General features: G+C 49.7%; 1 protein-coding gene across 4 annotated transcripts; it reads right to left on the bottom strand.

Moving 5' to 3' along the window:
* Positions 1 to 3,635: 3,635 nt before the first annotated feature.
* KCTD21 (potassium channel tetramerization domain containing 21) lies at positions 3,636 to 20,224 on the bottom strand. 4 transcript variants are annotated; one of them, XM_064365338.1, is made up of 3 exons: positions 20,172 to 20,191; positions 9,044 to 9,140; positions 4,704 to 6,960 (listed from the first exon to the last, which is right to left on the bottom strand). In XM_064365338.1, the coding sequence occupies exon 3, from the start codon at positions 6,929 to 6,931 to the stop codon at positions 6,149 to 6,151; it is 783 nt and encodes a 260-aa protein (XP_064221408.1). In that variant the 5' UTR covers positions 6,932 to 6,960; positions 9,044 to 9,140; positions 20,172 to 20,191; the 3' UTR covers positions 4,704 to 6,148. The 4 variants fall into 4 exon arrangements, with proteins under 4 accessions (XP_012325006.1, XP_064221408.1, XP_012325008.1 ...); XM_012469583.2 differs by lacking the exon at positions 9,044 to 9,140 and having other exon boundaries at positions 3,636 to 6,960; positions 20,172 to 20,224; XM_012469585.2 differs by lacking the exons at positions 9,044 to 9,140; positions 20,172 to 20,191 and adding an exon at positions 19,517 to 19,715.
* Between the last annotated feature and the right edge of the window lie 5,929 nt (positions 20,225 to 26,153).

The following is a 26,153-nucleotide window of genomic DNA, read 5'->3' on the forward strand; positions in this document are numbered from 1 at the left end:
CAGGACCGCTCCATTGGTAAGCATTATATTCACAGGTTCATGTTGCAGGATGAAGAGGTGGGAGAAGATGCCAGGGGCCAGTCCCTAGTCTGGCACAACAGAGCCCCTGCCCTTACCAGGATCAGCCAGAAAAATGGTAAGGGGCTGGAGCTGCTCACCCTGGCTCTCCAGAGCCTCTTGTGTACCTGTCTTCCAGCTTGATGGTGACATCCCATTGGTGGCTTGAAACTGACTATAGTGACAGTATTTATTTGAAACTGACCATGGTGACAGTATTTAGTGGGAAATTGGCCTACACTACAAATCAAGGCTTTGTTTACCTGTACAGCACTACCTGTGAGCAAGTGCAGTGTTTTGATAAAAGTCCACACCAGGTATGGGGTGGCACAGCAGGGGTTGGGCCTGACTCTGCTGGGTGGAGCCAAGGAGGCAGGGCTTACACAGACTGTTGAAGGATGAGCTGTGAAGACGGAGTGATAAAGGGAGGCCCAGTTAAGTGTGGGATGGCAAGACACAGCCTGTGGTACCGTGAAAGGAAACTGGGTGTGAAGGAACCTGGTAACTTAAATTAATACAAGGTGTCAAGTGAAAGGGTGTCGAGTAAGCAAATCCAACATAGGATGTATAATTAATTGGGGCTGGGGAGGGGTACCCATGTCATAACACATTAACCTTTGCTCTTGAGCTGGTGGGATCCCTAGGGATTTCAAATTTGGCTCAGCAAGGCCTTTGCCCCACTCTTAGGTAGAGGGGAACCCAGGCTTTGGAGAGGGAGTTGGCATAAGGAAGCGAATGGGCTAGAACACTCTGGGGCTGCCAGCTCACCGGGAAATGGTGACAAAGACTGTGAAATGCCCTGTGTTTTGTTGGTGGGGTGGTGGGAGTGGCAGGGAAGCTGGCAGCAAACAGGACTAGGAAAATGAGTGGGGAGGGTCAGATAGAGCAGGCTGCACTTGCTTATAAGCGTCAGAGCCAGACAGCCCCGCCTCAAAGCTTGTTTTGCTGTCCTTTATGTCTGGTGGGGTCTTGCATGCCATGGGTTGCTCGGTTGGTCCCTGTGCCCCAGACTGGGGTGAATGTGTCACCAAACAGTTTCCACATCTCTGCTGGTGCCACACTGTCCCAAAGATTCTGAAGGAGACTGAGGTAACCAGGCTGTCTGGGCAGACAGAGCTGCCAGAGTCCCATCCCTCCCTGTGATGGGCCTGTTATCAAGGTGGTTTTGCTCTGGGAGCAGATCACAGGCCTCATTTCCCAGCCAGCCACTCCCATCAGTCCAGAGCCCCCTGGGACACAGGCAGATGTAGGTGGTCAGTGTGGAGAGACTGCAATTTAGGAAAGGGATGGGCCGAAATTCCTTGGGCCAAGAAATTGGCCCAGGGCTGACCTCAGCTAAGCCCCCACTGATGACAGACGGGTTTTTTTCATTTGTTTGTTTTTTTGTTTTGTTTTTTGAGGCAGTCTTGCTCTGTTGCCCAGGCTGGAGTGCAGTGGTGTGATCTTGGCTCACTGCAACCTCCATCTCCTGGGTTCAAGCAATTCTCGTGCCTCAGCCTCCCGGGTAGCTGGAATTACAGGCGTGTGCCACCACTCCTGGTTAATTTTTGTATTTTTAGTAGAGACAGGGTTTCACTACGTTCACCAGGCTGGTCTCGAACTCCTGACCTCAAGTGATCCTCCCACCTTGGCCTCCCAAAGTGCTGGGATTACAGGCCTGGGCCACCCTGCCCAGCCTGATGCCAGACTGTTTTAAGAGTAATTTGTAAAAGGAAGCTGGAAGTTTGGGGTGAATAAATGGGTAGTTACATAAATGCTGTGTGATTTAGGCTGAAGTTTACAAAACAGAGTAGCTGCATCCTGGGCTGCGAATTCTGAGGTGTGGGCAAGGGCACCCCTGCACAGGGAGCTCTGGCCCAAAGGCAGACCAGGGACACGAGGCTAGGGCCTTCTTAAGAGGGTGGACAGCTTTTGGAAGTACTGAGGGTGTGAGGTCACAGAGTGGTACCTGCTGCTGGCCTTCAAGCATACGGGGTCTCTGTTTGGTAGTGGCGCTCATGAAGTGGTCACAGCAAGGTGGGTGCTTAGGGTTCCCTCAAGCTTGCATTCTTTTTTTTTTTTTTGAGACGGAGTTTTGCTCTTGTTACCCAGGCTGGAGTGCAATGGCGCGATCTCGGCTCACCGCAACCTCCCCCTCCTGGGTTCAGGCAATTCTCCTGCCTCAGCCTCCTGAGTAGCTGGGATTACAGGCACGCGCCACCATGCCCAGCTAATTTTTTGTATTAGTAGAGACGGGGTTTCACCATGTTGACCAGTATGGTCTCTATCTCTTGACCTCGTGATCCACCCGCCTCGGCCTCCCAAAGTGCTGGGATTACAGGCTTGAGCCATCGCGCCCGGCCAAGCTTGCATTCTAATTGTCCCTCTGCATGCATGGGACCACACCTAGGGCAGGAACTGAGAGCTGGCAAGTGATGTGTTCCTGGCATTGCTCCTTCAGCTGGGGCGGAGCCCTTGGCGGGATAAAAGGCTAAACAGAATCCAGGCGAGATTGCCATGGGTTCTCACCAGGGCAGTGAGGAGCTCACAAGCAGCACATCCCTGCTCACAGTTCACACTCAAACTCACTTGTCCACTGATGATGCTGCTGGCACTGCTGACTGTTTTTTCTTTGCCTTTCTCACATTTTTGCCAAGCAGAAGGCCAAGTTCACCTAAGCTGGATGCAGGCAATGAGACTGTGCCGTGTGCCCTACCTGCTCCTCATGCCGTGGTGGTGTGAACGTACACCCTCCCTTGCTCGTCCTCCCTTGCCTGCCTGGCTGCCAGCTCTGCTCTTGCTGTTCCCTGTGCCCAATCTTAGCCACTCAGCTTCTGCAACTTCTCTAACGTCAAGTTGCTTGGATTAGGGAGCACTGAAAAGATGGAGTTTTATGGAAAAGGAAAAGGGGCAGTGGTTATTTGTAAGATTTCTTCCTCAAATTGTCTTGTGACCACAGCTTCTGCTACCTGGTCTAAACTGGGTTCTCCATGAGGGGCTTTCCCAAGTACTCTTGACCTGGGACATCTGTCTTTTTTTTGAGATAGAATCTTGATCTCTGTCGCCCAGGATGGAGGGCAATGGCATAATCTCAGCCTCTCTTGCTTATTCTGTCAAGCCCAACCTACCCTCAGAGGCCCACCTTGGCTATCCACAAGGCCCCTTTTGAGAACTGAGCTCTTTCCCTGAGTCCCGCAGCACATTGTGAAGCTCTAAGCTTTCTCCAGGCTGAACTTAGCTGAGCTTATTAGTGGCTGTTCCCGTCTTCAGGGCCCACACAGCAAGTGCCCTGTAAGGGCTTGTTAAACTCTACTCTCCTGGGACTCCTAGTCCCCCACACAGCAGTCCACCATGACCACCTCCTGCAAGAGCACTGAGCTCCTGTGTGCCAGGCCCAGCTTGGAATTTTCACAGACACCAACTCTTTTTAAGTTGCATAACCCTGGGAGGAAGGGGTTGTTACCTGATGAGGAAACAAGTCAAGAGACGTTCAGTGACTTGTCTAAGGTTACAGAGCCTTGGAGCTCTGGATTCAAACTCGTCAGAGTGATTCAAGACTGGTGTTTTTCCCCATTATAAGCAGACACAAAGAATAACAATCCTTTATCATTTATAGTGTATTCTCAAGTACATTATTTCAGTTGATCCTCACAACAGCCCTGTGAGGTAGGTAGGGTTATGTATTACTGTTATGCCCATTTCACAGATGAAGAAATGGAGGTGGCTCAGTGAGGTGAGTGACTTGCACAAAGTCACAGCATGTTAGTGGCTTCACTGCTTCTGCAACTTCGCTAAAGTCAAGCTGCTTGGATTAGGGAGCACCGAAAAGATGGAAAGTTTTATGGAAAAGGAAAAAGGGCAGTGGTTATCTGTAAGACTTCTTCCTCAAATTGTCTTGTGACCACAGGTTCTGCTACTTGGTCTAAACTGGGTCCTCCATGAGGGTCTTTCCCAAGTACTCTTGACCTGGGACATCTTTCTTTTTTTTTGAGATGGAGTCTTGCTCTGTCGCCCAGGATGGAGTACAATGGCACAATCTCAGCTCACTGCAACCTCTGCTATCTGGGTTCAAGAGATTCTCCTGCCTCAGCCTCCCAAATAGCTGGGGTTATAGGTGTCTGCCACCATGCCCAGCTAATTTTTGTATTTTTAGCAGAGATGGGGTTTTACCATGTTGCCCAGGCTGGTCTTGAACTCCTGACCTCAGGTGATCTTCCTGCCTCGGCCTCCCAGAGTGTTGGGATTACAGGCATGAGCCACTCACTGTACCTGGCAGGAAAGCTGTCAGACCCGTGTCCCACTGTAGGGGGGAAAGGGCCTTTAGGGAGTTGGCTCTGCCCACAGCCCAGTGTATAAGCTCTCTACTCACAGGGCCTACCTATGGGAAGCCCCCTTCTGGGCCCACCTCCCATAGGTGCCTGTGTCACCAGGCTTCCTTGGCTTTGTCTGAGGACTCCTGCCCAGTAGGGGAGGACCCTGGGACTCTCAAGGCCAAACTCACTTTAGGGATGAATCATGACGTGCAGTTTGGAGGCCTGCACGGCTCATCACCTGGAAATAGTGTTTGGGTTGCTTGCCCTGGATGGCATCCCATGGAGACCCAGGGGTAGGACACAGGGCTGCAGGGGAAGGCCACTTTCCTGAGGGCAGAGTCTTAGGGGTACCCTAAGGGTACTGTTATGGTTCATACCACTCCTGGGCTCCCTGCTGCACAGCACCCTCAGAGACCCTGTCTCTTTCCTCTGGATCTCTTTAGGGGCCATGAATCTTTCTCTTCCAACAGAAAATGGTCAAAAGGCATGTGGAGCCATAGCTGGTGGGGTAGGTGGGTCAAGTGAGTCACAAATGAGGTGACGTTATAACAAAAGGGGACTGACTGACAGGGACAGAAAAGAGCTTTGATTCTGAAGACAGATCCCAGAGGGGAATCTGAATTCTGAAGAATAAATGTTTTCAGAAAAATATATGACCTCTCATGGTGACTGTTTTGAAAGCAAAGGTATATAACTGGGTGAGAGGGAAGGTATGTACCCAAAATCCAGCAGGTGGCAGGACAGATTTTGGCTCAATATAAGGAAGAACTTTCTAACAGCCAGCACTGTCCAACCACGGCAGAAGCTGCCTTGGGAGCAGCAGTTTCTATCAGCAGAGGTGTGCAAGCAGGCCAAGGTGATCATTTGCAGGTACCCAGGGAGAGGCACTCATCCTCAGATGTGCTGGGGTGTTCTGGGGGTGAGGGAGGACTAAGCAATCATTGAATTATTTTCCAACCCTGAGAATCCATAATATATTTGTTTAAAATGATCTGTTTCAATGATACCTCAAATTTTTGGGAAAACAATGGCAAAAGTGAGGCAACAGGCTGGATTTGGAAGCACCTTTCATTACACTGGCTCCAGATACTTGCACATCTTTGCAGAGACAGCAGACCTTTTCTGAAGTCAGAAATCCCTTGACTCAGCCCCATCAAGAGGGACATTCTTACCTTCTGAACCCTGCCTGGACACTCACTCTTCTAGAGCCTGCCACAGCTCATCTCTGTCCCCCCGGAGGGGACACTAACAGGGCTCTGAGAATGCACAGCATTCCAGGCCAGCCAAACACAGTCACCCCTGGGCAAACATCCACTATTATGGATGCACCCTGGGAAGTGAGAAGCAGGTGTGACAGAAACTGCTGGGGACTTTATTCCTGGTTAGCTGGAGGTAGCCTCTTGTTCTCATCCCATCCTCTCCACCAGAGCCTTTTTACAGATGGATAAATGTGGCACTGGATAGTGGTACAGAGATACGGAGCCCAGGAGAAAACTGCTGCTCCTTTATCCCAGCTAGAAAGTCCTCCTATGGCCTCCTTTAGTACACATCAGCTGACTCTTCACTTGTCATAATAAACCGCCAGCCTCCAGCTGAAAATGGCAAGAAAAAAGGTGGTTCTGTTCAGAGGAAACTGGATTCCAAAAGGTGGACTTCATCATGGGGGGGCATCAAGTCCTGCTACATAATTAATACAGATTAGTAAGTCCCCTGCCTTGCACCACTGGCGAGATGCCCTCAAGACCTTGGCTGACATGAGCTTCTTGGGACTCCCCATCTCCAGTGTTGCTGGGGTCCTTTTACCTGTACCGTATTAATCGAATAATCTTATTGTTCATAAAATCCAGAGCATGTGGGTGAGAAGAATCGATGCAGAAGCCATCGCTCAGAGCGATTTTCAGTACTTCCTCCACGAAGACCTGGAAGCTGTTGATCTGCTTGTTGGCGGGCACCACCCAGAGCCTCTTGAGGTTCTGCTTGGTGTATTCCTCCTCCGGCAGGCCCTCCACATTGGCCACCCAGTCCAGAGTCAGGTGGTTGGGGTCCTGCAAGTGGCTGGTGATGGAGGAGAGATTGCCATTAGAACAGTAGAAGAGCTTAGAGCCAAGGAGCTTGAGGAAGAGGCAGGAGGTGCTGAAGATGTTGGCGTTGAAGACCTCCATGCTGGAGGAGGAGAGGCTGTAGATCTGGGGCGCCTCGCGCACAGTGAAGTGGACCGTCTGCACACGCTGGTTCAGCGTGATGTTGAGCATGGCGTTCTTCTCGGCCTTGGAGAGCTCCACCTCCTTCTCCTGCAGGGCCTCAATCAGGGGCTGCACCTGGTAGAAGTCGGCCTCCCTGCGGAGCAAGCCCATCTCTTGGAAGTCCTCAGGCAGGTCAAGGTGGGAGGTCCGCAGGAAGTTGAGGATATAGCGGAACACTTTACCGTCACGGTCAATGAAGCAATTGCCCTGGCTGTCCCTCTTGGTGGGCATCTTCCCGCTGAACATGGCGCCTAGCATGGAGTCGGGGAAGCTGGTCAGGGTCGCCAATGAGGTTGTATAGAGCTTCCCCCCGACGTTTAGCGTGATGGGGTCGGACATGGCAGGAGACTGGGGTGCTAGAAGTAGTCCTGGAGTGGGTGACAAGTGAGAAATGACTATAACCAAACCTTATCTGAGAACTCACAATCCTTAACTCCTTATTGTACATCAAGTCTATGCCCTTGGGATCAAAATGAATTAATACCTGATGAATGGGTGATAATTGCCAACACCGTGCAAAGTACATTAGTTTCACTAGGGAGGGGGAAAGGAGAAAGGAAAAAGAAAGGGAAGAGGAAAAGAAAGGACACCTAAAGCCTGGCTCTGCCCCCCCGAGATTCTTTTTTTTTTTTTTTTGGAGACAGTGTCTTGCTCTGTCACCCAAGCTGGAGTACAGTGGTGCAATCTTGGCTCACTGTAACCTCTGCCTCCCAAGTTCAAGTGATTACCCGGCCTCAGCCTCCTGAGCAGCTGGGACTCCAGGCATGTGCCACCACACCTGGCTAATTTTTTGTATTTTTAGTAGAGATAGTTTGTTGGCTAATTTTTTTGTATTTTTAGTAGAGATGGGGTTTCACCGTGTTAGCCAGGATGGCCTCAATCTCCTGACCTCCTGATCCACCTGCCTCAGCCTCCCAAAGTGCTGGGATTACAGACGTGAGCCACCGCACCCTGCCCCAAGATTCTGTTTCAATTGGTCTGGAATACTGCCCTAGCACTGGTATTTCGAGAGCTCCCTTAGTGATTCTAAATGTTCAGTTAGAATAGAGAACCACTGACCTAAAGAAAGGACAATGTGCCAGAACTGAAAGCTATGCTCTATGTGTTTATACATATATTTGCGTACATAATAGTTGTATCAGCAAGGCACAGTGGCTCACATCTCTAATCCTGGCACTTTGGGAGGCTGAGGTGGGTGAATCATCTGAGGTCACGAGTTCGAGACCAGCCTGGCCAACATGGTGAAATCCCGTCTCTACTAAAAATACAAAAATTAGCTGGGCATGGTGGCGGGTGCCTGTAATCCCAGGTATTCAGGAGGCTGAGGCAGGAGAATCATTTGAATTCAGGAGGCAGAGGCTGCAGTGAACTGAGATGACTCCATTGCACTCCAGTCTGGGAAACAAGTGAAACTCTGTCTCAAAAAAGAAAAAAAAAAGTTGTACCATCTTTTGACATAGACAATGTTATCATCCATCCCTGTTGTGCAGATGAGGAAAACTGTGCCAGGCTTCAATCCTCAAGATCAGAAAGGTGAAATGCCTTGCTAGGATTTAAACTCAGGTTCTTTTATGTGAATACAAAATGTGTAAATGTTTACTAGACAAAGATTGCTATGTTCGAAGTACTTAACAAATGGTCTGAGATTTATGACTCCAGGCTCAGTGCTCCTTCTGTACCAATAATACTGCTGAATTTATTTTTCTTTCTCAAACATTTGACAATGAATGGCCATGATTAGTGTCATTTGCATCTTCAAGGCCCACAATGGGTCACTCAGCTGTCCAGACTCCAACTGACATTCCTTTCTAGACTTTCACTGCCCCATGCTGACTTGCCTTGCCATGAAGATGCTCTTGGCTCCTGGTAGCCTGTCCTTTGCTGTCATAACACCCCAAACCTCTCTGAAACTGGCTGCAAGGTCAGTGCAAATGCAGGACTCTGTCCATTTGCACTATTCACTGAAGGTACCCTATTCACTCCTTAACAGAGCCCCTCTGATTTCCCGGCTGTCAGCATCTATAGCTGGTGAGTCTCCTTCACCAATGTTCTAGAAAACAGTATATCTCAGCTCCAGCTTCCAACACTGTATTTTCCCCTGAGCCAGTCTGTGGACTAGATTCAGCAATCCTTCCCTGACATGGTAGGTAGGGGTGCCAAGAGGAACTGGCCCCAGTATTACCCCCAGAAGAGCCTGCGCTGGTAGAGGAGAAGAGAGAGAGTGAAGGCACAGTGACAAGACAGGTAGAAGATGTAGGAGGAGGTCAGGAATGAATCTTGGCACATCAAAAACTATCTGGCTGGCAGACACAGTGGCTCATGCCTGTAATCCCAGCATTTCGGGAGGCCGAGGTGGGCAGATCGGCTGAGCTCAGGAGTTTGAGATCAGGCTGGCTAACGCGGTGACTCTGTCTTGACAACAACAACAAAAAAGACGGTGGTGGCGAGCACCTGTATCCCAGCTACTCTGGAGGCTGAGGTGGGAGGATCGCTTGAGTCTGGGAGGTGGAGGCTGCAGTGACCCGTGATTATGCCATGGTACTCCAGCCTGGGGGACAGAGTAACAGAGTAAGACCCAGTGTCAACAAATACATGCACACACACACACACACACATACACACACACCATCCTGCCAGGCACACTTACACTGTCCAGATGAAGAACAGAGGTCTGAGGAGACACCTCCCCAAAGTCACCTAGCATGGGTAGTGAGAACTTCTTAACATGTCTGCCTCCTGAAGAGGCTGACTGCACAGAGGCCTCCTTTCTCCAGAGCATGTGGCCATGCCAATGCGAGAGATATTCAGCTGCCATCCTCGAGTCTCTGGGGGTGGGGGGGCATGTCCCTCGTGATTCCTCACTCGTCTAACAGGGCACTTTGATTTGCAGAAAGGCATTCCCCATCTGGAGTGTCTGAGGAGAAATGAGCCTATGTGAAATACAAAATCGTCAGTAGAAGCCTAGAGCAGATGGGCTGCGAGACGGTGGGGAGGTCCCACAGAGGTGGGCAAGCCGCCGTTGGGGGCGTGGCTGCTGCCGTGGAGCTGGTTGCCAGGCAGCAACTGGGGAGGGTGCTGGCACTCAGGGCTAAATCTGGCCAGTTCTCTCTCCAGAGGGCCAGACAGGAGCTGACTCAGGAGTGGGTACCCTTTACTCAGTCCAGAATCTTCTTCCTTGTTGCCCTCTTTGTAGGACTCTAGTCTACTCCAACTCTTTTTCGGGATAGAAATGTGCATGTTCTAGTTTCAGTCTGTTTCTCCTTGTAAACAAACAGATACCCCCCTTTCAACATTGGGTTTCAGGCCCAGGCTCTGTGAAGTGGCCCAACTCCATGGCAGGAACAGGAGCAGGGGACAGAGAGGCTGGACAGTTCCATGGGCCACAGACCCTTATCTCTTCCATGCATTAGTGCTGAAGTGCTCAGAGCATTCTGGGCAGGGGAGGTCAGGAGCCACAGGGCATTCCCTGGGAACCCTGGATAGGTGCTCAAACTCCTATTTCTCTGCTTGCAAAAGCAGCACAGCACCTGCTTTCCTGCGCCCCCCATGACGTCATGGCTCCCGGTCATTTGTCTGGGGAGAGCAGCAGTTACGCAGGCAGTCAAGGGCAGAGGCTGGCTAGCTAGCAGGCAGGTCTCCTGCCCCGAGTCCAGGTTGTGCTCTGGTGACTCCCCCTACCGAGTCACAGAGCTCAGTCCTCCAAGCTCCTATTTTCTAGTCACAGGGACACAGTGCCTATCATCACAAATCCACAGTCCTGTTGCAAAAGGCACAATGACATGACAGTTGGGGAGGTCTGCAGTCAGGCAGTGATGAACTAACGCCACTGAGCCTCAGCCCTGCTAAGTGTTCCCAGCTGCCTCCTGGCCACCTCCACCTGGATATTCTGCAGGTGAGGCAGGAGAACAGGGTCTGGAGACATGGAACTTAAGGTCAATTTGTGCTAACTTCCAAAAAGAGAAACTAACAAGGTCTAGGGGCAAAAAAATCTGAGGCCAATTCTGCTGACTTCCCAAAGCTGGATCAAAAGGAAAACCGTGGGTCTGCAGGCAGGGACCCTGAGGCCAATTAACACCAACTTCCTAAAGCTGAACCAAAAGGAAAAATCCAGTTGCCCCAGCTGGGTGACAAAGGATCAAGTGCTCCTCTCCCTGCAATCCTCCCCTCCACCATGTCTCAGATGGAAAGGGAGGGGGGACTTGGATTGTGACCATCCCTTTATCTGCATAGGGGGTGCCCATTCACCTCAGCCTTTAATTAGCCACAGACTAAATCCTTCGTGTCCAGATAAGGGGTAGCCAATAAGAGCCTCAAATGGGGTACTTAAAGGCCAGAGAACTTTGTAACTGGGCCTTTGAGCTCCTTGCTTCGGCCCACTCCCACCCTGCAGAGTGCTTTCTCACTTTAATTAATTCCTGTTTTCGCTGCTTCGTTCCTGCGTTTCCTTTCTCTGACACGTTTTTTGTTTGTTGGCCAGGCTGGTTTTAGACTGACCTCAAGTGATCCGCCTACCTAGGCCTCCCAAAGTGCGGGAATTACTGCACTCAGTCCCTCTGCTACTTTGTTCAAAACACCAAGGACCTGGACAACTTGCAGTCTGGACCCTCCACCAGTAACAGTTACCAGAAGCCTAATCTGTGACTTCTTCTGTCCCTAACTCTGCTATGAACTCTTCTCAGCCACCCAACTGCCTGAGGAAGGCAGCCCCGACTCTTCAGCCCTACAGTTTGTCTTGACTCTCTCTCCTTGAACCCATCCCTATAGCTACTCCCAGAGCTCAGTCCTCATCCCTGCCCCCTGCACCCCTAGATCCCCACTTGGCTCCCTACCTTCTGTTCACCTGCCTTTCTGGTCTGCAGACTGACCTTCCTGAAGCACCGTCCCTGCCCAAACCACCTTCCTCTTCCCCTCTCATGTCTTAACCCTGCCCTCCATGCACTCCAGATGCCACTGAGTCAGTCTCCTTCACACTGTCACCTGCCTTTGGTGTCCCTAGACCACCCTTGTCTACCTTCTCTATCATCTCTGCTGTCTACCTTTCAGGCCCAGCCTATGAGTCATCAGCTCTGTGCGGCTGTCCCCAGATCTCCACTAGGTTAACAGCTCTCCTCTCAGGGCTTTCTGCTGCCTTGCACAAACCTCTCTGGCAGCATTCACCACTCCATCTGCAGTGATCTGCTTTGCACATGGCCCTCTTCCCTGGGTCTATCAAAATGTAGATCTGAGGACATCCATATGGGGGAAAAAAGAACCGTGGTCCATCTCTTATGCCATATATGAGAATAAACTCAAAACAGATCATAGACCTAAACGTAAAATCTAAAACTATAAAACTTCTAGGAGAAAATCTTTGCAACTTTAGATTAGGCAAAGATTTCTTGGATAGGATCCAAAAGGGACAAACCATTAAAAAAAATCAATAAACTAGACTTCATCCAAGTAATAAACTTCTGCTCTTCAAAAGACACCGTTAAGAAAATGACAGAATAAGACAGAGATGGAGAAAATATTTGCAAAACACCTATGTGATAAAGGATTGTTAACCAGAATATATAAAGAACTCTCAAGGCCGGGCGCGGTGGCTCACGCCTGTAATCCCAGCACTTTGGGAGGCCGAGGTGGGTGGATCACGAGGTCAAGAGATCGAGACCATCCTGGTCAACATGGTGAAACCCCATCTCTACTAAAAATACAAAAAATTAGCTGGGCATAGTGGTGCATGCCTGTAATCCCAGCTACTCAGGAGGCTGAGGCAGGAGAATTGCCTGAACCCAGGAGGCAGAGGTTGCGGTGAGCCGAGATCGCGCCATTGCACTCCAGTCTGGGTAACAAGAACGAAACTCCGTCTCAAAAAAAAAAAAAAAAAAAAAAAACAACTCTCAAAACTCAGTAAGAAAATAACCCAATTAAAAAATAGACGAAGTTGGGTGCAGTGGCTCACGCCTATAATCCCAGCATTTTGGGAGGCTGAGGTGGGTAGATCACCTGAGGCGAGGAGTTCAAGACCAGCCCGGCTGACAGGGTGAAACCCTATCTCTACTTAAAAAAAAAAACAAAACCAAAAACAAAACAACCAGACAAAAGATCTAACAAATACTCCACCAAAGAAGATACATAGACAACGGACAATCACATGAAAAGATGGTCAATATCATTAGTCATTAGGGTATGAAAACTGAAACCGCAATTACATGCTGCTATATACTTATTATAGTGGCTCATATAAAAAGATCTGACAATGCCAAATGAAGGTGAGTACACAGAACAATGGAAACCTCATACACTGCTGGCCACTACTGCTGAAAATAGTTTGGCATATGGTATGGTTTGGCTCTGTGTCCCCACCCAAATCTCACCTTGAATTGTAATAATCCCCACATGTCGAGGGCAGGACCGGGTGGAGACGACTGAATCACTGGGGTGGTTTCCCTCATGCTGTTCTTGTGACAGTGAGTGAGCTCTCACCAGACCTGATGGTTTTATAAGGGGTTTCCCCTTTCACTTGGCACTTCTCCTTGCTACCGCCATGTGAAAAAGGATATATTTGCTTCCCCTTCCACCATGATTTTAAGTTTGCTGAGGCCTCCCCAGTCCTGTGGAACTGTGTCAATTAAACCTCTTCTTTATAAATTATCCAGTCTCGGGTATGTCGTTATTAGCAGAGTGAGAATGGACTAATATGGCATATAATTATCACATGACCTAATGATCCTACTCTGAGATATTTATCCCAGAGAAATGGAGACATATGTCCATACAAAGACTCATGTGAACATTTATGGCAGCTTATTCGTAATTTCCCAAACCCAGAAACAACTAAAATGTAAACAGAGAAACAAATTTTAGTATAGCCGCACAATAGGATAGACTTAGCAATATACAGCAATTAACTACTAAAACACATTATCACCTATAAGAATTTCAAAAGCATTATGTCAAGGGAAAGAAGTCAGCTTCAGAAGTTTACATGGTGCATGATTCTATTTGTATAACATTCTGGCAAAGGCAAAACTGTAAAGACACAAATCAGATAACTGAATTCCTAGGGCTGGGTTGGGGAGAAAAGACTGGCTACAAAGAAACACAAGACATATTTTGTAGTGATGGGAATATTCTATTAGGTTGGCGCAAAAGTAATATGGTGTGGTGGTGGTCAAATGTCTATATAAAGACTGTCAAATTCACGTAACTGTACACCTCTAAAAGGGTGAATTTTGGCCAGCTGTGGTGGTTCATTCCTATAATCCCAGTACTTTGAGAGGCTGAGGCAGAAGGTTAACTTGAGCCCAGGAGTTCAAGACCAGCCTGGAAAACATAGTGAAACCCCTGTCTCAATTAAAAAAAAAAAAAAAAAAAAAAAGAGTAAATTTTACCATATGTAAATTTTACCTCCATAAACAGAAAAAAAAAAAAAAGTTGTGACCTGTTAGCAAGTCATGACATCAATACAGTTAAGTGGGTTGTGACCAATTATATGTATTGTTGTGAAACTTTTGTTTTAGTTGTGTGTATATAAACTAGATCATGGTATCTTCATACTGTGGGTGACAAAACAATCTTTTTTGAAAACCACTGCCTAGTTTGTTAGCTGAGAGCAACTGCATGTCTCATGCCTGCATAGTCACTGTCTAGCACATAGTAGGGTGCTTGTGGCACTAGGGGGAGGGGTTGTGTGATACTATGATATAATAAGCAATATACATTTTAGTCTTTGTCCCCAGCTGTTGGCCAGGGCTTCTAAAAACCTTGTAATTTCCTAAGTGATAATAGCTATAGGAACTTCTTCTATTTTAATAATTGGTTTTGTCCCAGGAGGTGGAGGTTGTGGTGAGCCAAGATCGTGGCACTGCACTCCTGCTTGGGTGACAGAGCCAGAACTTATCTCAATAAAACCCAAAATAAAAATAATTAATTAGGGTTGTTATGCTGTCCTAATCCAAATCCCAATAGCAATTTTCAAAAAAGATTTTAAAAATTAAAATTTTAATCTGGAAGCACTGATAACCTAAAAGAATATTTGGTTAAGACATCTTAGTGTAATGTATTAAACCAGATTATAAAGCAATGATATTTCACCCTGGTTTTAAAACAATGAGAAGGGATTTGGTAACAAATGTGTTGAAGAGACACAATTAGCAATGTTTAAAAATAAACATATTGATAAATATATTGATTCTTACAACTCTGGAACCCAGGCAGGACAGATCACATTGTCTTTATTTCAAAGACAACCTAAAGCAGACCCAAAGAGGGTGAATCCCTTGCCCAGGGCTTCATGTGCATTCTTGACCTCAGAGTCCTGGCCTCTGGAAAGTCCTGGTTTGGACACCCATCAGACAACCAGTCCTCTAGAGGTCTTCAGCAGGAAGCTGAACCCAGCCACAGAGGTCCTAGCTAACAGCCTGTATACTCATGGCGACCTGGAGTAGGCAAAGGCTCTTTTCTACACAGTTTCCTTTTTCCTACATTACTGTCCACTTCCATAATGAGCATTATTTTCATAGTGAAATGACTTACCATGCAATCCTATCAGTTGGGACCAGCTGTTGTAACAATAAACATACTGAGTAATGAACATTATCCATCTGTCATCTATCTGTCAATCACTCATCCATCATTTCCTAGCTGTGCTCACTCATAGAGCCTAGAAATGACCCCCAGTAGCAATAAACACACTTACCCCTGGATCTTTGTTTCTGAATGTCATCATTTCCTCTAAAACCAAACCAAACCAGGGCTTTCTGGAGAAACTGATGATTCCAGGACTTTTACAGGAAAAGTTCACGGTGACTCCATATAGCACAATGAATTTAAAAAAAAAAAAAAAGAGTGTCCAGGCTAGGCACAGTGGCTCACGCCTGTAATCTCAGCACTTTGGGAGGCTAAGGCAGGTGGATCACCTGAGGTCAGGAGTTTGTGACCAACCTGGCCAAACCCCATTTCTACTAAAAATACAAAAAATAGCTGGGCATGGTGGCGTGCACCTGTTATCCCAGCTACTTGGGAGGCTGAGGCAGGAGACTCGCTTGAACCCAGGAGGTGGAGGTTGCAGTGAGCCAAGACTGCACCACTGCACTCCAGCCTGGGCAACAGAATGAGACTCCATCTCAAAAAAACAAACCAAACCAAAAAACCCCCAAGAATCCATAATGCTATTCCCAAAAGAAAAAAAGAAGGGGAAAAGAATGGAGTGAGAAAGATAGAGACAGGAAAAATTTATTCTATAAAAAAGAATACTAGTTAACAAATATAGAGGGAATGGCAGAATTAGAAAATTATCAATTTGCAACCCTCAGTGTTGCAATTCAGGCAGGGATCATCCATGGATGTGGTGTGGAAGGTTATCAGGAACACATAGTTATAACAGACTCAGAGAATCACTTTACAGATTACTTATTAGTCATAAGAAGGAAAAATTTATCTTTACGATACAGAAATCAGGTTGCCATGACCTAAACTAATAATCAAATTTAGCATGCATGGATCTTAAGACCCTGACATCATATCCTCCTGACATGATGCAGTAAGTACACATATTGCCAAAAACTCAAATCTAATCCAAATCTAATCATTGATAAACCAATCAAACACATTTAAACAGGTGGAGGAACTCTATAAGATGGAGTCACACTCTATTGCCCAGGCTGGAGTGCTGTGGCACAATTTTGGCTCACTGCAACCTCCACCTCCTGAGTTCAAGCAATTCTCCTGCCTCAGCCTCCTGAGTAGCTGGGAGTATATGCACGTGCCACCTCACCCAGCTAAATTTTTGTATTTTTAGTAGAGATGGGTTTCACTGTGTTGGCCAGGGTGGTCTTGAACTCCTGACCTCAAGTGATCCACCCACCTCAGCCTCCCAAAATGCTGGGATTATAGGCATGAGCCACCATGCCCGGTCAAGGGGCTTTATTTAAATGAGTTGATTAAAGCGATACAATAAAATGCATGATGTACACCTTGACTGGCTATGATTTTAAAAACCAGAAACTATATAAGGTATTTTGGGGCAATTAGAATTTTTTTTTCTTTTTTGAGACAGGGTCTCACTCTGTCACCCAGGCTGGGGTGCAGTGGTGTGATCACGGTTCCCTGCAGCCTTGACATCCCCAGGCTCAGGTGATCTTCCCAAGTAGCTGGGACTACAGGTGCACGCCACCACACCCTGGTAATTTCTGTGGTTTTTGCAGAGATGGGGTTTCACCATGTTGCCCAGGCTGGCTTTGAACTCCTGGGTTCAAGCGATCTATCTGCCTTGGCCTCCCAAAATGCTGGGGTTATAGGCGTAACCCACTGCACCCAGCAGAAAATTTTTAATAACTATTACATTGGGTGATACTGACTTCTTGCTTATTAGGTATAATAATGGTATTATGGTCATGAAGTAGAATGTCCTTATTAGGAGATACATGCTGAAGAATTTAGGGATCAAACATCAACATGTCTATAACTTAATTTGGCCAAAAAAAAGTGTGTGTTTGTGTAAAAGCACAATTGGCAAATTGTGAATTGGTGTATCTAGGTTAAGGGTTGTACTTTAAGCTTTTATGTAAGCTTGAAAATTTAAAAAATATTATATTTTAAAAGAAGGGGGAAGAATACTTCCTTCATAGGGGCAATAGATATAAAGTTACATTCACAGTGCCAAACCCCAATAAATAACCAGACTTACTAAGTTACAGATTTACTACTACTAATTAGAAGCATGAAAAGCTCATAATTTTCCTTCCCAAGTGTTGCTGAATTTTGAAGGGTGAGGATGTCAACCAGGGCCAAGCTAAAAAGGCCCAGACGTGGTTGAGGAGTTAGAATCTAAGCCTGGTGGGCAGTCTGGATAGACCCCCCACCCACAGAAACCACACCACTAGGCCTGCCTATCTTCTGTGCTGTGATCCTGCCTGGGAGAAGATGGCTGTTCAGGCCTCATTTTTCCTGCCTCCTCATGAACCCAGAATCTCTGTACCCCGGCAGGAAAGAAACTCCTGTCATGGCTCACTGTGAATGTTGACAAACAGAGGCCACTCCTGGGCCTCAGAAATGTCAAGGATGGGCAGAAAAAACTGGAGAGAGGCCAGGTGCCGTGGCTCACATCTGTAATCCCAGCACTTGGAAGTTCCAGGCAGGAGGATCGCTTGAGTTCAGGAGTTCGAGACCACCCTGGACAACATAATGAGACCTCGTTTCTACAGAGAATGAAAAAAAAAAAAAAAAAAAAGCTGGGCATGGTAACATGTGCCTGTAGTCCCAGCTGCTCATCAGGCTGAGGTAGGAGAATCGCTTGAGCTTGGGAGGTCAGGCTGCAGTGAGCCGAGATCACACCACTGCACTCCAGCCTGGGCAACAGAGCAAGACCCTGTCTCAAAAGAAAAAAAAAAAAAAGAACTGGAGAGGCTGTACGGGGTAGGGGGCGGACCATGCAAGGTGTTCGGCATTACCTGGGCTTGTATTTGAATCATCCTCTGCCACTTACTAACTGTGCAGCCCGAGGCACATTCCTGGGCAGATGATGATGATCACAACAATAACAAACACCACAATAGTAATAATAATGGCTAACATTTATTGAGCAGTTGCTACCGTGCTAGACACTTTATGCATGTTAATCTCTTTCAATCTCACAGATGAAGTAGATACTATTATATCCCTACTTTACAGACCAACCACACTGGGTCCTCTTCAACCTCTGCAATTTGGCATCTGCCATCCCCTCTGCCTGGACCTCGAAGGCAAATCCCATGCATCAGCCAGGCCCCTCAGCTGGAATTCATTCCTTCTCCTCTGCATCTCTGGATAATTTTATTCTAACCCCTTACCACAGCCAACTTTACTTAAGTAGATGAGTGCCTGGCTCCCCTGCTGGGGCTGGGAGTGCCCCTTTCTACATCCACAGAAGCAGGTAGAATAGGGGAAGAGGAAGAAATTTTTCCTGTTTAGTCAGATCCATTTTCCCCAGCTGGATTTTTAAAACTTTCTAATTTTGAAATGCTCTCTTGAATTTTCAATCTGGAATCTAAAGGCAAATGGCAAGGCCCAGGTGATTACTTACAAGTAAATGCAAGGAGAGTTTCCACTGCTTAAGGGAATGGACAGCACGTGGCTGGGTAAATTTCAAGAAAGACAAAGTTCAGAGTGAGTAGTGTGTCTTCCAGTAAGCGGGAGACTTCCTCACCTTACTCAGCCCACAGGGGAAAGGACTCTTTGCCTTGAAGCCCCCAGGACTACTACCCTTCACCTTCCTTTCTTGACCACCCCACATCAAAGAGCTGTATCTAGAATTCTGTCTTGCCCAGTCCGTCTCTCTAAGAAGCCCATAGGCTGCTCCGTTACCATCACAACCCACAGGAAGGAGAGAAAAAGTGCTTCCTAGACCCACCTGACACACAGGGACCCCAGAATGAACTGCGTAAAAGGCAGGAGAGGGAAGGAGAGGAGAGGTGGGCTGGAAGAAGGACGCCGTGGGATCTGGCACGGCAAGGTATTCTTTCAGCTGGTGTAGACCCCTAACAATCACCACGATCTCCAAACTCTTCCAGAACCTTCCTTTACCTTCTCAGCTCATTCTCACGCTTCACCTTGTGCTTTTCCTCAGGCACAAGCACCTCATTTCAACAGCTCTTACCGTCTTCCTGCTCCTCCCAACAGTAATTTATAAACACTGTGCTTTCAAATCCTTCTCATTTCATCCTCACAGTAGCACAGGAGGGCTGCCTTACAGACCGGCATTCGGAAGGGTTGGGGGAACTGACTGGTCCTGCCAGACAATTTGCGAAGGTCAGGGCATCAAAACTTTTGTTTCTTTCCTGCCCCCAGCTCCAAGCTAAACCTCTGCCTCCCCGAGTGCAGGGAAAAAAGCAAGGTCTTTGAAGCAAGGAGTCCTGAGTGGTTTGGGGCAAGTCTCTTCGCTTTTCTGCGCCTCACATTCCTCACCTGTCAACGGCTATGGTAATGCCTCTACTTTCCAGGGCGTGAGAGGTGAATGAGATCACGGTGTGCCGCACTGGGCTCGGGGATGGGCCCTTTATTTCCAGTCACAGTTAGGGGAGGTGTTTTGTGCATCACAGGATCCTGCCCACGCCGCCACAGCGCTGCCGGCCCAGCGCTCTCCAGAGCGGGAAGAGGTCCCTGTCATCTGTCTCCGCCCCTCCTTCCCCAATCCCACCCTGGCTGGCCTCATCGGCTTTTTCCGCACCCACTCCCCAGCCCTAGAGTCCGCTCTCCGCCCTGACAAGTGCCCCACCCCCACCTAGAGACCCCGCCCCTCCTTGCCCCACCCACAGTCCCGACCCTAATTATCCGGGCTTTTCCAACCATCACCATGCGCCCTGTCTCCTCCCACCAGCCCCGCTCCTCTCAGAGCTATGCCCTCTCTGGCTCACCTAGCTCCGAAACGCGCCTCCCCCCACCGCAGCCACAGGCGCTGCCATCCCCATTTCACAGATGAGAATGGCGAGGCTGGGATAGATTAGTCTTATGGTAAGACAGGTGCTCAATGGGCCCACGTCCCCTCGCTGGCAGTCCCCGAGCCCCGCGCCCCCGTCCGCCCCCGTCCGCCCCCGTCCGCCCCCTTCCGCACCGCACCCACCTCCTGCCCTCGCTCTGCAGCCTCCCCTCCGCGGGCGGCCAGCGCAGCTTTGCGAGAGGGGCGGAGGGTCGGAGCCCAGCCTAGAGGCGTGGCGGTCCGGGGTCCGCGCGCTGCCCTCCGGGACTGGTAGTTCTCTCTGGGCTCCTCGCGGCTCGGTGCGCTGAGAGCGAACTCCATCTCCCAGGAGGCATTGCGGCTAGTCGCTTGGCGTCCGGCCCCCTCCTCGCCGGTGTCCGGCCGGCTGGCCTTAAAGGGGACGCGGTCCGAGCGGCAGCTCGCGGGGTGGCCCCCGCTCCGGCTCCACCCCCTTCCCCGCACCTCGCCCCTCCCCCCGCTTCGTCCCGCATCCCCGGGGCCGCGCCGCAGAGTCGGGCTTCCTGGATACATACAAGCTTGTGCCAGGCGGGGTAGGAAGACTGGATTTTGCAGTGGAAGCAGCATCTCTTCCGTTTGAGACCCGGCGGAGGGCGTCCCCACCCTGGGGGGAGCAGAGGACCCGCCCTGACCTAGCCGGGCTCAGCCTCGTCCTGCCCGGCCTGAGTGCCCCGCCCAGCAGCCGGCTCGGAGTCAGGACCCACTGGGGTCTGGGAGGTAAGGGGGTTGGGGGCGTGTGTCTGGCTTTGGGGTACGGTGTCTACACCCTGGCGATTCGAGAACCCTGGACTTGCGAGCCCAGGGCTGGGAGTCGGGAGATGTGGGTGCATCCTAGGCCTCGCTGTGTGACCTTGGGCGAGTAGCTACTCCTCTCTGGGCATTAACCTCCTCTTTCATCAAGTGTATGTCGAAGTGATCCTGCTCCCTCCCCCTTCAGGTAAGAGGACATTCGCACCCAGTACCCAGTGCATTCGCTCGCTGGCCTTTCATGGGGCCCTCCAGCTCAAGCTGGGCGCGGGTGCACTGGAGGGAGGGAGGTGGCCGAGCTGCGGCACAAACTGGGAGGCCCTAGGCCACCATTGCTTGGAATGGGCTTTTCCTATTCTCAGCATCCTGGGCCCTGGGATACCCTCCCTCAACCCCTCTTACAGCCCTTGCAAACCGGAGACCCTGATGTGTCAGTTTGGTGCCCTTCCTTCCAGAAAGCCCGGGGTGGAGTCGGCCCTTACAGGTTTGTGAGGGGTGGCCCCGTAGGGATAGGTGTGTGTGATGGGTTCTTGAGGAGGGAATGGCTGCTCCTGCCTTCTTCCCTTCTCTCTCCTCATACCCCTTTAAGGAAGAGCAATTGCTTTTTACCTGTGAAACCCTTTTTTCTTTTTCTTTCCAGGAGACAGTTTGGTGGCCTAGACATGGGGCTCCCAGAGTAGGGTGAAGGACTTCTTCCCAGGGTTGCCTTGGGTAGAAGTTCAGTTAAAAAATGCCTGGGGAGATGCTGCCATTCAGACACCTGGGGGCCAGAGATGGAGGGCCCCACCTGTTGTTGGGAGGGGCAGCCTGGCACCCCAGGTGGCTCTGGCACCCAGGGGAGTCAAAGGAGGGAGGCTGGCTGTGAGGGTCAGAGAGCGGGGAGGAAATGCCTCCTCAGCTCTTAGGTGCTGAGCAGGGCTGGGAGGGGCTGCTCTGCCGTGGGGCAGGGAGAGGTTGAGGAACACCGTGAAGCCTTCTCCCCACGTCCTAGGAGATTCGGTGAGCTTTTGACCTGAAGGCTAACCAGGAACAGTTTTTTGTTTTGTTTTTTGGTTTGTGTTTTTTCATTTGCTTTGATTGCTTGAACGACTTTTAGAATGACTAAAGCCTCAGTCCAGTCCAGTGACCTCTGTAGGGGCTTGCTTGGCTGCTGTTTAAGATTTTCAGTGTTTTTGATATGCAAGACCAGGCCTGGGCAAAGGAGGGGGCAGTGTCTAGAGCAAAGGTTAGGCCAGTCTCTGGAAGGTACTTCTCTGGCCATATCCTTGGTTTTCTCTCATCTTGCTGTCACATGTCTCTCATGAGTCCCTTGACGCACCTTCACAGACACCTCAGTCCTTGGTTCTGCACTGGGATCAGAGACAGCAGTTGGACCTCTCCCAAGGGAGGTCCCAGTCTGGTGGGAGAGAGACATGGACTCCAGTTACACTGTAGAGAGATGAGAATAGCTAAAAGGGCCTTGGAGCCCAGAACTTTAGACACTCAAATTGTGGAGGGAAAAGGAAAGGCTTCCCAGAGGAGAGAGCATGTGAGCTGGGCATTGAAGGATGAGTCGGAATTTTTCAGGAGAGAAGAGGGAGAAGCCCTTTTTCAGTAGAGAGGACATCGTGCCAAGTCGCGATCAGGAAAAAGCCCCCTGCCCCGATGTCTGTAAGAGTCTCCACAGAACGATGTCGCTTGGGTTCATCTCTACCCCTGCCCCCTATCAGCTGAGAGTCACAGAAAGGGTCTGCATGTCGGACTCGGGAGTTTGGACCTTATTCTGGGTCCAAGGGGCTGGGGAGTGTTGAAAGTCCTGAGCGGGGCCTGAGCAGAATGGTGCTTGCCATCGAATCGGCTCCATCTGACGATGCTGCAGGGTGGGTTGGAGAGACCAAGGAGGGCTGATGAAGCCTGAGTGGGGGCCAGGGCGTGGCAGTGGGTTGAGCATTGGAGTCGTGTACACACACACATACAGATTTACTACTGGGTGCTTTGGGGTGATGGAGGTAAGTTAGGGGTATGAGCCAAGGCCTTGGGAGGAGTAGCAGTGTTGGCTGGGAAAGGATAAGGGGTGGGCAGGTAGTCACCTTCTATTTGGGTGTTCCACAAATCACAGAGGTGAAAGAACACTCACCTCCATGGTGACTGGGCTAGACTCAAAGCCTGGACTCTTCTCCTCCAAGGCACATGCCTCTGTTGGAGGATGGATTGAGGGAGGGAACTGGGAGATGGGTTAGGAGACGTACTAGTCCAGGCAAGAAGTCAAAGGGACTGATCCTGGATCGGGCTGGGAACACCGAGGTGGCAGCGAGCGCTAATGGAGGAAGGGCCTTGGAGAATCAGCGGGACCAGCAGTGCGTGTCTCCTTGTCTCCTTCCCCTGACAGTGTCTGTGTCTCCCATCAGTGCCAGATGGCCCAAAAATAGATTCACGACTGCCTGGCCCTCATCTTTTTTATACCTTGTCTCAACCCTGTGAATGGCAGACTTGGAATAGCCCCCATTTTCCAGATGAGAAGGCTGAGGAGCCATGCAGGGACTCACCCAAGGTCACCTGATGACTTTGAAGCAGAAAACCTGTGTCTTATGCTTTTAATGCAGGCTCTCCTGGGGGAGGACACGGGCTGCTGTTTGCTGGTGCGTTGGCGCAAGGCAGCTGTCTCTTGAGTCAGAGCCAGCATTGACAGGCCATTTCCTCACCTGAGGCCTGGCAGGCTAATCCAGCCCTCCTAAGGGAGGCAGAATGCAGGTTCTACCCCTGCCCTGCCAAGGCCATGTTCCTCTGCCTCTCGGAGCCCCACTTTCCCCATTCCTGGCAGTGGGATACCTGCCCTTGTCCTGCCTTCCCTGGCCTGATGGGGCCAGGTGAGGGGCAGGCCTCTAAATCCCTTTTGCGTGAATGCATCCAAGATATTGAGTGGGTTTGCTGGTGACCATGGTGACAGCTGTCCTCAGACTGCCTGCGTGGGAGTTGGGGCAGGTGGGCAGGGCTTGCTTGCTGTGGCCAGGCCACAGACTGAGCAGAGGCTGCCTGGCTGGCCTTGGAGATCAGAGCTCTCATGGAGCAGCTCTATTTGAGCTGTCAGCTGCCAGGCTTATGTGGTATTAGAACAACATGAAATTGCCAACATTTGATCATTCAGTTTCATGCGGTTCAGTCTAGTATCATTTGTCCTATTTTACAGAAAAGAGGCTCATGGGTGTGATTTACTGAGGGTCACACAATGCTTCAGGGCTAGAATGCAGAATTCCTCATTCCTAGTCTGGTACTCTTTCTACTACCAGAGTCTTCCCTGTCCCCAGAACTCCATTTGTGCCTGCCCCATGCCCTCTTCCTTCGCACAGGATGCCAATACCTCATGGATTAGGTTTCTCCTTGGCTGCCTGAGTACCAGGATTTCTTGGCATCCTGGGTTGAAAGCATATGAAATCTAGTAGCCGTCCCAGGGGTCTGGGAGGATGGACTGTTTGTGTGAGAGAGGTCGGCCACAGCAGCCACCTTGTCACACGCACTGCCTAGGAAAGGGGACCAGGGCTGAAGGGAGAGTTTAAAAATTTATTATTATTATTATTATTTTAAGACAGGAACTCACTTTGTCACTGAGGCTGGAGTGCAGTGGCGCAATCTCAGCTCACTGCAACCTCTGCCACCCAAGCTCAAGTGATCCTCCTGCCTCAGCCCCCAAGTAGCTGGGACTACAGGTGTGAGGCACTGCGCCTAGCTAATTTTTTTTTTTTTTTTTTGAGAGACAGGGTTCGCCATGTTGCCCAAGCTGGTCTCAAACTCCTGAGCTCAAGCCATGTGCCCACCTTGGCCTCCCAGAGTGCTAAGATTACAGGCATGAGCTGCTGTGCCCCGCTGGGAGACCAGTTTTTAAAGACACTTTTACAGGCCTTTTGAGATTATGACTTGCAGTGGTGCCCTGACAAACATTTCTGCCTCCACCATCAGACTGGAAGCTCTGTAAAGGCAAGGACTTTGCTTCTAAAGCAACAGGAGTTGACATTTTCTGAGAACTTCCTTGTGCCCAGCTCAGTGAGCCTGAGCACAAGGAACCTGATGGGAACCAGAATGTATCCCAGATGAGCCACATTCAAAGAGTCAAAAAAAAAAAAAAAAAAAAGCAGAATCAAACACATAATTTTCCTCATTCAGGAAGCTTAGGGTGGGCCCTGAACTTGTTCTTTTTCTTTCTTAATATTTTTTTGAGACAGGGCCTCACTCTGTCACTTAGGCTGGAGTGCAGTGGCACGATTTTCCCTTACTTCAGCCTTGACCTCCTGGGCTCTCCTGGGTGTGCCACTACCCCTGGCTGGTCTTGAACTCCCGGGCTAAAGTGATCTGCCTGCCTTGGCCTCCATGCCCGGCTGCATCTGAACTTGCGGCAGGTGCCCAGGTGCTTCTGAGGCATCCAGGCCAGAATTTGGGAACCCTGATCTTTGTCATGGCTACAACCTCTAACCAACAGTGAACTCTTGAGAGGCACACACTGTTGGCATGAGAGATGCTAGCCACAGACAAATAAGCCCTGCTCCTTTCCTGGTGGAGCTTACAGCTGGTGAGAGAGACAGGTGTTTAAACAAATGGGCCCTTTGCATCATCACACGTGCAGCAATGGAGGTGAGGTCACAGCTGGGAAGTAGAACAGAGCGGGGAGCTCACTGGGCCTAGTACGTGGTTGGGGTTCCAGAATATCTATGGTTCTGAATAAAACTTTCTGGCTTATGATCCAGGAAATTTAAGGCTTATCCACACTCTAGCTCCACTTCTTAGGCACAAGAGTAGTTTTTACTGAGCCAGTAAGTTTAGCCAAACACCTACTATATGCTGAGCCTTCTATCAGGTACTACCTAGATTGGGGTTATACATCGAAGCTAAGAAATGGTTCTGCTCTCCAGGAGAGGCATTAAGTGTTATGTGTTAAGAAAGCAAGCATGCCCATGTGAACCTGCATGGACTCAAAGTGGGTTGGTGTGGGACGGTCTTCAGGAAACAGGCCAGATGGAGGAGAGGGGCAGAAGGAGGGCTATGACGGCTCAGAGGAGTAAGGCTGAGAGAATCACACTGCTCCCTGTATTTGCTCATCCAGCAAATGCCTACTGCATGCTGGGCACTGTGCTAGGTGCTGGGGATCCTGTGGTGAATAAAACCTGAAGCTGCCCTCAGGAGCCATATACAGGATTAGAGGGGAGGCTGACCCCAATCAAGAAATCATGACAAGTGATACCAAGGAGAAGGACAGGATGTTCTAATTTCTAATTAGAGAGATGGACCCAGGCAGGGAGGTCGGGTGAGGCTTCCTTGATGAAGTGACTTTCAGCTGCGGTCTGCGGGGGAGGGAGGAGCATACACAGAGGCGCAGGGGCAGAGGGGCACACA

The sequence above is a fragment of the Aotus nancymaae genome, unplaced genomic scaffold (genome assembly GCF_030222135.1).
Source record: "Aotus nancymaae isolate 86718 unplaced genomic scaffold, 86718_ANA_hifiasm-v0.15.2.pri h1tg000059l, whole genome shotgun sequence".
NCBI lineage: Eukaryota > Metazoa > Chordata > Mammalia > Primates > Aotidae > Aotus > Aotus nancymaae.

Excerpts from the sequence above, each read along its gene's own strand:
- KCTD21 (XM_012469583.2), bottom strand. The coding sequence starts at position 6,931 with ATGTCCGACCCCATCACGCTAAACGTCGGGGGGAAGCTCTATACAACC.